At 41.0% G+C, this 14,796-nt stretch overlaps 1 protein-coding gene across 2 annotated transcripts; it reads left to right on the top strand.

The window, feature by feature from the left end:
- UROD (uroporphyrinogen decarboxylase) lies at window positions 1-14,094 on the top strand. 2 transcript variants are annotated; one of them, XM_063297829.1, is made up of 11 exons: window positions 5-79; window positions 464-2,983; window positions 4,439-4,551; window positions 5,926-6,005; window positions 7,834-7,896; window positions 8,016-8,213; window positions 8,839-9,000; window positions 9,994-10,131; window positions 11,017-11,117; window positions 11,943-12,009; window positions 12,985-14,094. In XM_063297829.1, exons 3-11 carry the CDS (start codon window positions 4,524-4,526, stop codon window positions 13,147-13,149), a joined length of 1,002 nt encoding a protein of 333 aa, XP_063153899.1. In that variant the 5' UTR covers window positions 5-79; window positions 464-2,983; window positions 4,439-4,523; the 3' UTR covers window positions 13,150-14,094. The 2 variants fall into 2 exon arrangements, with proteins under 2 accessions (XP_063153898.1, XP_063153899.1); XM_063297828.1 differs by lacking the exon at window positions 464-2,983 and having other exon boundaries at window positions 1-79.
- Window positions 14,095-14,796: the final 702 nt, after the last annotated feature.

The raw sequence follows: 14,796 nt of genomic DNA, 5'->3' as shown, positions 1-14,796 counted from the left end.
CTTTTGACAGGCAGCAGGGGCGGGAAAAAGACGCGGGCTGCAGCGTAGAGGGCAAGATGGAAAAGAACGGGATGGTCCTGTGAGTAGCGGCTGCAGAGGCGAAAGAACGGGATCGAATAGCATTTCTCTTTCTGTTCCGGTGCCTTCTACATTACTGGACTACACTTCCCACAGTTCCCAAGTCTCGCGGTTGGTGGCTATGGCCGCTAGGACTTTGGGAATTGTAGTCTAACCGTCATGGCACCAAGCTGGGGAAGACTGCCGTGTGTTCAGTCGGAGGGCATTGACAAACGGCAAATTAGGCAGCGTGACGAAGGCGTCCGAAGCCGGCTGGCAGGACTTGGGGTGCTTGCCGGATGGAGGGGCGGGGGGACAGCAGTGGAGGGTTCTGATTCTCAGACGCACCGGGTTATGCGCCAAGAAATGGAGTTACTGCCTTTTTTCCTTTTACCCCCTACGGCAGAATCCTTACGTCTTCAGTGGGTGCAGCAGGTAGCTTCACGTGCCGACATGCTGCCCAGGAACCCGGGCAGTGGGAAAGGAGGCCACTCGCTAAGAAATCTAGTGCTTTGCAGCCCTGGTTGTGCTAGTACTTAGTTTGAGCACGCAGGGTAAGCAGGAGCCAGCTAGAAGCCCTCATTCCGTCCTGAGCTGAACACCGGTGGAGCTCATTATCTTTCGTCCTACTTGCTTTTAATGTGTGAATAGATAATAATAGCAGAAAATAGGTCTTAGCAGTCGTTTTGTTCTGCTGTAGAAAAATCATGGGGCTCAAATATCTCATTTGTACCCTCTTTGAGCTGGTCTGTGGGTGTGGGAAGCAGCATAAGAGCCTGGTATTCGGAAAATCTCCCTTTCTCTTCAGTTGTTCCCTAGTTCTAGGAAGGAGAACCTGTATGCTTCCAGTTATTGCTGGACTCTGATTCCCATCTGCCCCAGTTGGCCTATGGTCAGGGAACATAAGAGTTACAATTCACAACAACTGGAACATTACAGGCTGCTGTTGTCTGTGTTACCTTCCTTCTGAAGTAGAAATATAAATGTGAAAAGAGTGAAAATATTATGTAATCATTATGTAATATATTATCTACAGTGACATGAAACCAAGTTCTCCATGGGGTTTATTTTTGAAGTGGGATGATAGAATTGGGAGTGGTATTTCCAAATAAGAACATTTCTTATTGCAATAAAAAAGTACAGGTGCACAGTCCAGTTCAATCTGAGGTCCAAAGGGCCCTTTATAAGGTCCCAGTTCTGCAATCATTGTCAATACATGACTCCCTGCTTACAGAGTGAATTCACCTACTGTATCTTAAACCTCTTTAGAGAGAATAGCTTTCCCCAGCCTTTGCCTTCCTAGTGTATTGATACTTCAACTCACAGACTTTCTAACCAAGATGGCTGGAATTCTGAGAGGCACAGCTCCATAAGACCTTGGCAGCTGTCCTTGAACATAACAGTTCTTTTAATTTTGCATTTTTAAGGGAAGTACATTTGGGAGGAATGGTTACTTGAAAAAAATACATGCATTTTTCTGGAAGTAGTTGAATTAACTGATGAATAAGTGATTGATCAGTAATTAAATTTGGGATGGCATGTGTAATGTGTAGGTCAGTACAATTCTACCAGTTTCAGAGAAGGGGATTGTAAAAATGTAGAGTTTTTTCTTATGATGCACGGTCCATTTACGTTAGAAGCTTATGGACACTTATCTGGGAATAAGCCCCTGGAATTTAGGGAAATTTGTTTCAGAATCACCCTGCATTTAAAACACTAATATTCCTAGATTGTTCTTTGCCTGATCAATGATGTTGATAATATAAGCAGATAATCAAGAGTTAACTGCTATTCTACACATAATGAAAAAAAGATGATATGTATGCTACCTTAGAAAAACCATTGCTATTCTGTGACAGTAGCATAGTGACTAGGGGCACTTGAAATCTATAGCTGCTTCTGGATAAACTACACATGTGTAATTTTATACTGTTATGGCTCTTTGACAGCTGAAGAGATTTACCTTGAGCTCAGCTGTGGTGTAAGAGAAACTGCTCTGATAGTAGCTTTCAGCTGGAAGGGCTGGAGTTCTGCAGAGTTTGGAGGATGGGTTTTTCCCCATTACAGGAATCTCTTCCCTCATCCCAACCCTGAACTTCAGCCCCCCACTTCCCCCACAGGAAGAATGCAAGGGGAATGCTAACTTGACATCTTTGCATCTCTGCCTCAGTGGTCAAGGCATAGGGAGCAGAGGTTTATATTGTCAGACTTCAGTCAGTTTTCCATTTCTATTATCAGGGGACCAACCCTTACAAAGTTAGGCTACTAAATTTTTAAATTTCTTTTCATTTTGTGTGGAGAGACAGTATGTTTTTTTGGGGGGGGAGTTACTTGGTTGTTGCAGGTCCTTCAGATAGGTGCTTAGGATGGGGCAATGATTTTAGTTTCTTGTTGTGTTTCTGAGTCAACATAAATGAAGATGATTGTGGGTTGTTTTTGAACTGGTGAGTAGAAATGGTAGCATAGTGGAAGGGCTTTAGAATAGGTTAAATAATTCACTCTTCATTTAATACAACTGTTTGTGTTTGGCATGGATAATTAGTGATAGTTCATGGGATAGTTTGGTATGTGTGTGGAGGATGGCTTTTTCCGTTTGAAGCATTGGATTATATAATTAATATAAGGAAATAACAGCCTGTAAGAAGTACAGAGAAGAACCTAGAGCTGAGAAAAGAAACAGCCAGTAAACACCTTTAGCTTTTTCAGGTTTCAGTTGCAAGATTTAATTATGGTTTAGCTGCCATTTACTTTCTGTCATCTGTTTTATATTTCTTGAGAAACACAGAAAAACCTGCTTTCATCTGAGAACCGTTTACATAAGTGCATATGCAAAACCCAAGGCAGGGTTTAGAAGTTTAGAAGCATTTGAATATATATCAACAGGAGATGGAGAATAAGTGCTACATTCAGAACTTGCAGTTTGCATGTAAGAGTAAAGCTTATTTTATAACATTATTTAGGGAACAGTGCTAAGAATACTTTGGAAAATCTTCAGAATGCTTTCCTTTTGCAATTAGGGCAATCATACCTTCCAGGAAAAAAACAGACCTGGTATTTTTTTATTTAAAAAATTAGCCATTGGATGGGACTCCTTCAGGTTTTCTGCCTCAGTGGAATGCTGGAAAGAAATTACTTGAAGGGCCTCAGGATTCTGTCTGTTTTGCCATCATTAGGATGATTCTCAGAAAATGGAACAGAATGGAACTTAATTTGATATCTGGGGAGAAGCTGGCAAAAGAAAGATCAAGTCTGAAAATGGATCAGAACAAGCTGGGGGATTGCAGAAAAAAATGCAGAAAAAAATTATAGTACATCCCTATGGGACCTCCATTTTAACTCCGCATTCTTCATGAGCAAATGACCAAGAACAGAGTATATGCCATCTGCCCTGTGCTTCCCAGGGTACACATACACACAAATACACATAGATGCAATACAGGAGGAGAGCACACAAACGTAGGCAACCCACATGTGCACTCATTTAATTAGTGCTTTGTGTGTGTGCAACAGGTATACATACAACCTGCTTAGTGCCTGGGGAGAAAGTGCACACAGACACATTAGTTTGTTACATGGGAGAAAATACAGATGCTTCCTAAGGCCTCTGGTGCTAGAGGGGTTGGAAAGAATTCCAGAACCTTTGGTTTCCTTGCCTTGTTCATTTATCCCAACCCTTTGGAATATTGGAAAGCAATTATGTGAAGAGGGTGGGACCCTGCCTGCCTGCCTGTCAGCAGGATCACACTCCGAAAAGTGAATTAACATGGGACCAAAGTTGGTGTAGACACAGAAGCCGGCGAAAGAAAGATCATGGTAAAAATGGGCTGGACCCAGCCAGGGGCACAGAGAAAAAGAAATCCTGAACAAATTCCCACAGTGCACACCTCTGAACCTTGGCAGTTGCTCTATTCTAAGCACCCTTCCTACTCTCGTGTGCCCCAGAGTAGAACACATGGAACCCATTCTGTGCTTCCAGTGCACAGACACCATATGAGAGGAAGCAGAAATGCACATACACAGATGCAGCGTGTTACTTCATTACAGATGCCTCCCATGGCCACTGTTGGTGAAGAGCGTGGAAAGATTTCCCAAAGCCATGCATGTTGTTTTCTCCCTGCAATCAGCTGCCACAATATTTATGGCAGAAACCATTAACTTTTGACAGCATCCTTAACCACAAGAAGGAAGTACAAGAATTTAAAGATATTATCCAGTTTTTCCTGTACAGATGCAGGATTTCCACTCGCATAATTCCTAGATTAAGGAAGGCTATATAGTCTATATTGAGAAATAACTGCTTAATACTACTGCCTACAGTGATCCGGAAGATTCAAAGTCTCCATCTTCTATGTTCATTTTGCCTTTGCTTTCCTCTGATTAGTCCTACAGGATTTCCTGAATTGAAAAATGATACATTCTTGCGAGCAGCACGAGGAGAAGAGACAAAATACACCCCTGTTTGGTGCATGAGACAGGCAGGAAGATACCTGCCAGGTAATTAAAGCAGAAGGGATGACCTGAATTTATAGAAGAGGTGCATGGTTTATGGCTTCCAGATACCATTTGGTTTCAGTGCCTATCATTTGACCATATTGGTTGAGCTGAATGGAATTATAGTCCCAATGATACTGTTTCTGCTGTCTAGTCAGTAAAAGTTCATATAGCCATTAGGTAACAGCAAAGAGAAGGGACTCAACACTTTGCTGCCATCTAGTAGTTATCTGGATTTTGGAGGCTAGATATGGTAGCTTTTTCTCTACCCTGTGGCTTTTTGAAAGTGATTGGTAGTATTTTGGGGTGGTTTCGAATCAGTGTTGATTCCTGGCAACTGAGTGGACAAGTCCCTGCAGTTTTCTTGGCAAGGTCTTTCAGAAGTGGTTGCCATTCCCTACTCCTAGGGCTGAGACTGGCCCAAGGTCACCCAGCTGGCTTCATGCGTAAGGCGGGACTAGAATTTACCATCTCCTGGTTTCTAGCCTGATGCCTTAACCACTACACCAAACTGCCTCTCTTGGGGTGGGTATGGACTGTTTATATCAATAAAGACATATTAGCCATGAAATATGAGGTAAGAGTGAATTTTCTGCCAAATGGAAAGAGGGCAAGGGAAAGAATATTCTAAAGGTCAGATTCTAGGGATGATCCTGGAAGTGAATAGCCTTTCCCCTTTGGATGAGTCAGGAGGAAAAACTCAACTATGTTTGAAAAGCATTGATACATACTGTTGGCACTTGGAGCTGTTTCCTCACAACATCTCTGGTCTGGTTCACACATAGTGCAAGCCACGGTTTGCTGAATATGCCATAAATGGCTGGATTCACATACAATGCTAAGGCATAAATCATAGTTTATAAGCTACAATTTCTACAAACTAAAACCACTAAATGCATTATGGTTTAGCCATGTGACTAACTGGACTTTGAAGCAGCAGGATAGAAAGAGTATTGAACTTTGGTGTTGGACTGGACTCTTGAGAATACCATGGGTAGTAAAACAAACAAACAAAAAATAGAGTTCTCACTCAAGACACAAATGACCAGGCTCAAATTTATCATATTTTGGATATGTGAGAACACAGCTTCTCAAGAAGTCCATGATTCTGTGAAAGGTGGAATGAAAGAGGAGGAGGATCAGCAGCAAGGTGGGTGGACTCAATTACGCTGGTGATGGGTGTACTGTTGGGAGACCTGAAAGGCCAGGATGGGGACAGATATTGGAGAAGGTCTGGTTAGGTGATTGCTAAGAGTTGACACCAACCTCATGGCATGTAGTAATCAATCAACTAACATGAGTAGAATTACTGCCAAGGCCTGTTCTCTTGGGTGCAATGCACTCTCAGGGGCTGTTGACTTTCTAATCATTTTGCAGAATTCCGTGAGACTCGAGCTGCTCAGGATTTCTTTGAGACCTGTCGATCACCAGAGACCTGCTGTGAACTCACTCTGCAAGTATGGATGACCTTGGAAGGAGCTTTATGTTGCTCTTAATTAGGACTGAAGTTCAGGACTTCAGTTTTGTTCAGAACATCACTTACTTCTTAAGCCTGTTTTTCTTTTGTTCCTTTCTAATGTTACCTCCGCTCCACTTGTTTAATGTCTGTGTATCCTGGGTGTCTTTTCTTCTTCTGTTTCTGTTGTTTATTCATCTTTATTGCACTGATACATTGCCTGTATTTCTTAATGTTCTCTATCAGAACATAATTTTGAATATTTTCATTAATCTTTATTTAGCCAATGTAGTTTTGTCTTTCTTTTTGAAAACATATTAATGACCTAAAGTTTCATTTATTTGCCTGCAAAACACTTATATGCATTGCTGACTGCTTTGAGATTTCTTCTTCTGCTTTTTAATATCATGTTTATATAATGCTTCCTTCTGTTTTCTCTCACACTGTTATACAACGTCAATATTTTTTCAATGTTCATTGTCAGGCTGACAGCATCACTTTAAACATTACTTCAGTCAGTTTTTATAATATTCATGTTTAAAAAAACATGTTTTTTCTTTTTCTTTTTTTCCACACATTAATCTCATTCTATTTTGGTCCATTAGGAGCTTTTTCTTTGATCTGAATATAATTTTGGTTTTAAAATTAAATTTTTTTCTGCTTTTTAAAAATTACTTTTTAATATCCTTTTAAAAATATTTTTAAAAATGGTTTTTCATAATCTTTTAATACTTTTCATTGAGCTACTTAATGGTTTTCCAATCATGTGCATGTTCAATTTTTTTTTCTGATTTAAATTGTTGTTTTTGTTGTCACTAATTAATACTGCCCCCAATTATTTTTTATGGGTCTCCTCTTTGTCATTAAGGGCTTTTCTTTTAGAGTAGGAGGCAGTGGGGTTGTGGAGTCTAAGACTGGGCATGAGAGATTGATGGAGCCCAGAGGTATTTAAGCAGCAATTCCCTCTTTTTCAAGCTGTGAAGAATATCATCCCCTAGTAACTAAAGCATTACATGTGTCTGTGCATATGCACACATATGGAGAGGGAGAGAGAGGGCTTGCCTGGTCAGTCAGGACGAAATTTCTTGAACCAAATTACTTCTCCTTTTCTTTAGACCCAAAGTTGAAGAGATCAGCAAGCTCTCCATCCAGCACATTGCCCCAGGATTACCAGCATTTTTGGTGGCACAATTGAAATGCATACAGACAATCATTGCCACCCTCCAGTCATATAGTAGCGCTTCAGAAGATCCTCTTTAATTGTCACATTTTATAAAATTATATTCTACTCCAAATGTACAAGAAATTCCCCCTGTCGAGTTAGCCAGTCTTGCACTCCCTGTGAATTCCAGTATATATTTAAAAGGGTGGTGTCTCATTGGTGGAACATGAACAATATTAACAGTATAGCACTATCAGAGGTGATGGGATTCTGAAAAGCAATAGAACTGGTTTATAGGGGAGTTCTCTAGTGCACAATATATGTTTATGGTAGGCAAGATTGTGCCTTGTTGCAGCAATGCTGGATTTGTTGATTATCCAAGAAACACTTAAGGCTGCCTCTGGAGAGGCCTGCAGTTACAGTTTCTTAATTTTCTTTCATATAGAAAAATGCTCCAAACAGAATGGCAACTACTGTGCATCATAAAAAATCCTAGCCCCTTTTTCTCTCTGAATTTGAGTGTTCAATCAAATTGCTTTATATTTTCAAATATTTTCACTACCATCGTGAATGCTAGATTCTGCCTCTCTGTTTCAAATATATAAGTATAAAAAGTCTAGTTAAAAGCAAGTTTAGCAAGTGTTGTCTCCACTGTCTTCGGTTTCAGCCTCTACGGCGCTTTCCTTTTGATGCTGCCATCATCTTCTCTGACATCTTGGTGGTGCCTCAGGTAAGAGAAATGGCTGGGGACAAGGACGTATAGCTAATGATTCTACTTGGGGGAAGAGAAGCTGATAAACTTTTAAAACCAAAAATGAGTTCTGTACCACATCTTATTTTCTCTTTCAGGCACTGGGCATGGAAGTGGTAATGGCGCCAGGAAAAGGCCCCACATTTCCAGAACCATTAAAGGAAGTGGAGGATCTGCTGAAGCTTCGGCAGAGGGTCGATGTGGCAAAAGAACTGGGCTATGTCTTCCAGGCGATCACGCTGACACGGCACAGATTGGAGGGGAAGGTGCCTCTGATTGGCTTCTCTGGTGCTCCGGTGAGTACAGCTATTTGGAAATACATATCTTACAGGAAATCCCGGTTTGAACCTCTGCACTTTCCTAGTGGGTAACAGAGGGGCATGCTAAGTACCTGTGCTGCTATCTGAGGCCAGGAGGGTTCTGAGTCTTCGGCAGCAGCATTTAACAAGTCCTTTAGGAAGGAGAAAATGGTTTGGTTCTTTATTACTTCCAGCCTGACCTTTTATATTCTTGCTCCTCAGCCTTAACTTAATAGTTAGATCAATTGGCTAGCCAGCCATCTACTCCACAAAGATCTATCAGTTTTATCTTGTGGCATGTGATTTGAGCCAGATGGGATTTTATCTATTGCATTCCATTCCAATAGCCTTGGCTGAACATGAAAACTAATTGCTTCACAAGCTAAGTACTTTGCTGGATGGGTTGTGTAACTTTCCAAAATGAACAGAGTATAAGAAAAATGTTGATATAATTTTAGAAGAGAGCAAGTGCAATGCCAACCATGTAATCTGTTTAGAGTATAACTGCTTCACTGTTTATGCAGGGTTCATGTAATTACAGAGGCTGGCTTGGACATGATGGGCTTTGGAAGTAGACTTTTTTATTAATATGTGCTTTTCCTTTCTGCTCTCTCACTCCTAGTGGACTTTGATGTCCTATATGATTGAAGGTGGTGGCTCCAACACAATGGCCAAAGCCAAGGCTTGGCTCTACCGGCATCCTGAGGCCAGCTATCGTCTGCTCACTTTATTGACTGATGTGATTGTGGAATACCTGATGAGACAGGTGGCTGCAGGTGCTCAGGTGAGTGGACCCTGAACAGTCTCTGCCCATAAGTTTGTAGGCATCACAGTTCAGTAAATAGGTCTGTCCTCAGTTTCTGAAGGTGTACTATTCCCTTTATCTTTCTGCAGAAAACAATCCCTTCAAGGAAGGGTAAATAATTGAATCAAGAAATCAGCACTGTATTGCTTAGGCTACTAATCTTAGAGCATAGCTTTTCATAAATATCCGATTGTGTTTTCTCTTGTTTTTAAGAATAGATTTGAGAATAGCACTCATGAGAACAGATCAAAGCTGAATTTGATGGCATTTCACAGAGCACAACTCTGTACCATAGCAAATGATATGTGAAGTACCAAGTCACCTTCTACTTTCAAGATTTTTTAATCTGGCCATATGAGCTCCAGAAAGTTGTTATTCTTCTCCCAAAATGTTTCAAGAGGTGATTTCTTGCAGCTGGTTCATATATACAGCCAGGACAGTAAGAGTCTGCTGACTGGTCCTGGTCCTTCTTCCAACTGCCTGCAGTTAGTGTTAAGATGAAACAGATCTATCCATATGACCGGAAACTATGCCAGGCTTCTTGAACGTACTGGTATAGATTCTCTCCACATAAAGCCCATTCTTACATTATACCAAATATATGGGAACTGCAACCTTTGTCCTCTGTATTCGTTCACTTGAGAATAGAATTAAAAACTGCATGTGACAATCTAATCCTGGAACAAACCTTTCAGCAAAAACAAGAACAATGAACTCTTACCATCTTAGGGTTTTTCAGTGTAATTTTCTCCTAAATGCATGTTTTAGGGCATCCAAAGGCAATTTAGACATAGATTTGTTCTAGCTGAAGAATCCTAGATTATTGACCAGAATTATATGTTCTATGCCAGGACAAGTTGGAGTGAATGCATTGTACAGTGGGGAGGGCCTACCAGATAAGTGGGAGGGCAAGAGGGAGAGAAGCTATTAACCAGGAAGTGATTCTGTTTTCTTGGTTGTCTCTTTTGCCAGGCTCTGCAGATTTTTGAGTCCCATGCAGGACATCTGGGGCCAGAGCAGTTTGCAGAGTTTTCCCTCCCATTCATTCGATCCATTGCTAAGGGAGTGAAAAATAAGCTGCAAGAAAATGCTCTCCCTGGGGTGCCAATGGTAAGAGATGGGACTGTTTCCTTCAGTTTCTTCCTGAATTATCAACTAGAATTTAAAGCTATTCTGTCCAGAATGACAGTGTTCCTTTTATCTTAAAGACAAATATCCCATTATGGTAGATCCTGGAGCTCATTTTCACCTAACATATATTCTTCTCAATGGATGAAAGTCCTTTAACAGACATTTTCTAGAAGACATAAAGGTAGAACAGAGAAAAATATAGGTGAACGTAAAAAGACCTGCTGGATCAGACTTAAGACCTGTGTAATCCAATGTTCAGATGGCTATGGAGTGCCTGCAAGTAGGATGTAATTGGCTATGGACCCCAGCAACTAATACTGAAAAACTTATGGCTTCCGTTATTACAAAAAGTCCATAGCCATCCTGATAGTAGCCAATGAAAGAGAATAAGCCTTAAAGGAAATATTTGAGATTCTCTCTCTTCCTTCAGTTTCCTTTGTCATACTTCCTTTTTCCTAACTTATCAAAACAGAGTCTTCAAAAAATATGAAGTAGACTTCTAAATTAAAGAATTTGGATTTTAAGGTAGATGAGACCGCCCCCTCCTGAACCATAACTGGAGGTAATGCTGGTATTTCAGAGATTGATTTTATAGTGCAGATTTTCCATCATCAGGGGTAGAGGACAAGAGGCTGGCACTTCCATTACTCTTTATGGAAGCTTCTTTTTCACCCTTTCCTGTGCCTAATTAGGAAAAAAAAAGATAATCTGCAAATAAACATGTCACCATGGACAATTTTTTAAAGCCATGACACAATATAATTTTTCTTAATAGAGAATTTAATTGCTATATTACCAAGCACTCATGACTCTGTCCACATAATCCTAATTGTTTTCTGTCTTCTCCTCCTCTCCATCCACTAGATCATCTTCGCCAAGGATGCACACTATGCATTGGAGGATTTGGCACAATCTGGGTATGAAGTGGTTAGCCTGGACTGGACCATATGTCCCCGAGATGCTCGGTGAGAAATGCGCTGTCTTCCCTTGGGAACTCTATCTGTGTCATCTCTTCCAATGGCACACTTCCTCAGTTTTGCATTAATGGGGTAGCTTGTCATAAAAGTCCAATCCCTCTCACATATGACACTTGAAGAATAAAGGGATGATAGTTGAAGATAAGATTGAGTAAAGCTACCAGTCATAGGCTTTGCTTGAAATATTACACCTGTGTAGAGGTGAGTTTTCTAGGACAGGTTAGGATAATGCAGTGCAACAGATAGGGCAGAAAGTTCTCTTGCTCTTCCTTTAGGAAATCAGTTTGGTTTGGTTTATTAGAAACCAAAAGAAGACAAGATACCATGTGGGGAAATTGTAATTTTCTGTGCTGACTCAGCTACCTAAGAACTGCTTTTGTGGGTAACTTCTTTCATCCGCTCCAGCATTTTAACTGAAGTTAGCCAGATAAGAGGGATGGATGGATTTGACTGATAGCTTGCCTTACATTCAGGAGTTCGAGGTGGTGTACGTAGAACTCCCTCTTCCTATCCCGCCCTCCACAAAAAACTTCTGTAAAGTAGGTTGGGCTGAGAGAGAGATTGGCTCAAAATCACTCTGTTTCTGTGGCTGAGAGTGGAGTAGAACCTGGGTCTTCCTGCAGAACATGACAGAAATGGCATTTTGCTGCTTATCATTAACTTCAGTTCAAGAGATCTGCTGTTGCTCTTAATAGCTTCTGAGGGTCAGATTTTATTTTAAAATTAGCAGTTATCAGTGCATATTGAGGCAGTGAAGTCCAAAAAGCACTTGTTTAAGCGCCTCTCCAATTTAATATCTTTTTCCTGTTTCAGCCAGCGGACAGGACAAAATGTTACCTTACAAGGGAATTTGGATCCATGTGCCCTATATGCATCCAAGGTAAGGAAACATGCGTTAATAACACCAAGTTATGCTCACTCCTGCAGCCAGTGGCTTCTTATATCAATTCCTTTGTTTTCTAGCCTGGGTTTGTTCAAGCTAGTTTCCATGGAACCTGAATGGGTTCTGCTGGAGGAAGGAAAAAAATGCTCTACAAGGGATTAGTGGGGAAAAAATCCCTTGCAGAGAATTTTACCTTATCCCTCGTGGAAAGTAAGGGGGGAAAAAAAAACTACAAAAGTGTCTAAGCCTTTTTTCCTCCCCAGTCCTTTGTGGAAAGTTTTTTCCCCCCCTTCACTACTAAGGAACAGTGTAATGGGCAGGGCTTGCCAGCTGATATTCAGAAGCCCCACCCCTCTTGTTCAGGGGTTCTGGGATTTTTTTTTTAATCAGTTCTGCAGCCTGAAAAAGTTTGAAAATCCATGTTCTTGGTCTCTTTTTGCTAAAAAGAAACAAGTAACCAAGGCCTTTTATTGACACAGGAGTCCAGATACAGAGGAAAGACAATTTTCTAAATCCTAGCCCAATAGAATTAGGTATAGCTACAGATAAGTACCTTTCCTAATGCAAATAAAATCTTGCTAATAGGTTAATGAAGGTCACAGGGCTGTTGCTAACAACACTTTTTCTGTGCTGTGGATCAAGTGCCCAATCAATGACCTTCAAACCATGATTTTGTTATTGAAAGCATCCTGTTGGCTTGAAGGCACTGCCTACTTTTCTTCACTTACCTAACTCATTTGGAATGGTGGTTAGTATGAGCAAAGTATGGTTATCCCTAATTCAGATTGCTTCCAAAGCATGGGTTGGTCACAAACTATAGTCAAGTCTGACCACTTGTTTGTTTGATGTTACAGCAAGCCAGGCAAAGGAGCAGGGGAGTTCTGCAAGGCTATGTCTTCCTAGTTCCCCCATGGTTTTGAAGAGTGAAAACATGGCGTATCTTGCCTGCTAATAATTTTTCACTTCCCACAGGAGAAGATTGGGGAGCTGGCAAAAAGGATGTTGGAAGGCTTTGGCTCCCAGCGCTACATTGCCAACTTGGGTCATGGCCTCTATCCTGACATAAATCCAGAACACGTAGGGGCTTTTGTGGATGCTGTGCACATGCATTCTTGCAATTTGAACAAATGTTCTTAGAGACTTGGAGAAATCAGTCCTTAAACAAAAAAAGAAAAAAGGAAAGAAATGGATCATCATCTGCTAAGCAAATGTTTCTGTTATTGAGAAGTGGCATCCTGGAAAGGATCTCACTGTAATAGCTACAAAGACTGCTGCAGGAAGCAGCAAAAGGAACAGGGGAGTGCAGGTTTTTCACAGCATATGTTATCTTCCTCTCAGTTCCTTCTGCGATAGCAGTAAAGGAATAGAAAGTGGATTCATTATGAAACATATATTGCCCCAGGTATATACTTTTTATCCCCAAATTGCTCCCACTGATTATAGAGTTAATCTGAGGGCCTCTGACAATCAATGAACACCTTTTTGTTATAACTGAACTTCATCTGCCCTTCTGCGCAGGATTTGACTGTGTCTCTTCCTGCTTCCTACCCATCTGTTCCATGCAGCAACACTTTTTATTCTGGCTGCTTCAGTATTCAGAAGTGCCACCAGAGTGGTGCTGTTGATGTGGGGGGACGTTCAAGGCATCTGGAGAGAAGGAGTCACGCCTCATGCATATGCCTGAATGGTCTGCTTCTGCAGGTTAAGAACCCTGTGTCTGAGGAAGAGATCATCTGTCTGCTTTTAGCATTTTTGCAAATATCTCATTGATACCAGTTCAGCTGGTCATTGACTGAATAAATATTATTGATTGATTGACTGATTGATTGTTGATACCGGAAAAGGAAGAATCATACCCTCCCCTTCCAGTTAAAGATTATGGAGCTGTAGACTCTTCCCATCCGCATCTCAGTGGCAGCACAGATTGTCTTTGAATGGCTATCCTTTTCATGATTTCTGACTGGCAGCATTACTGGACTGATACCAAAAGGGCTGGAGTGATACAATGAATGTCTTTTTTTTTTTTATTAAACATCAGATCAAGAAGTTGTACATACAAAATAAAGAGACAGAAGAATGATACTTTTATGGCAACAAATACTGGGTGAGTTGGGCTTGCCTGGTTTTGGAACCAGTTTTTCAGGATTTTTTTTAAAAAACAAAATTGGAGCCAGACAGTAGGTAATTTTAATCCACATTTCCTAAACTACGCTTCATCTTAACCCCTGCCCCACCCATTCCCTCCCTGCCCCTTTTAGAACTAGGATGCACTGGAACAGGGGAACACAAAGACATTTAGAAATAGGAAAAGCCATTTTGCTCCTGCTATACTCCATTTCACTGGACCAAATTAAAAATTCAGATGGATGCAAAGCAGAAGTGGGAGATAGAGCAGCAGAAACTATGGCAGAAAGCTGTCCTCAAGAGGGCACCCCCTTAGCAGATGCCAGCAGGGACAGTAGTTTTGAAATGGAATTGAAAATAAAGACACTTATGCAGACTAGTTGCTTCTGCTCCCCAGATGACAAAATAAAAATAGAACCTTTTCTAGATTCACAGAGAAATGCAACTCTTGCACAAATCAATTCATATGCATGTGGAGAAAGGCCAAAAATAGAGTATTTACACTATGGGCTCAACTGGCTCACAGTCTTGTTCCAGCTTCCTGGGGTCATTTTGTGTCCCACACTTGGAACCATGGTACAAAGTAGCAGAGTCAAGTAGCGTGCTGTGGCTAACAGCCAGTGGGCCAAGTCCACACCCTGATGGCCTTGAAATGCTGAG

The sequence above is a fragment of the Candoia aspera genome, chromosome 3 (genome assembly GCF_035149785.1).
Source record: "Candoia aspera isolate rCanAsp1 chromosome 3, rCanAsp1.hap2, whole genome shotgun sequence".
In the NCBI taxonomy this organism is placed as follows: domain Eukaryota; kingdom Metazoa; phylum Chordata; class Lepidosauria; order Squamata; family Boidae; genus Candoia; species Candoia aspera.
The sequence above is the reverse complement of the archived record's forward strand: the minus strand, read 5'-3'. Positions and strand labels throughout refer to the sequence as shown.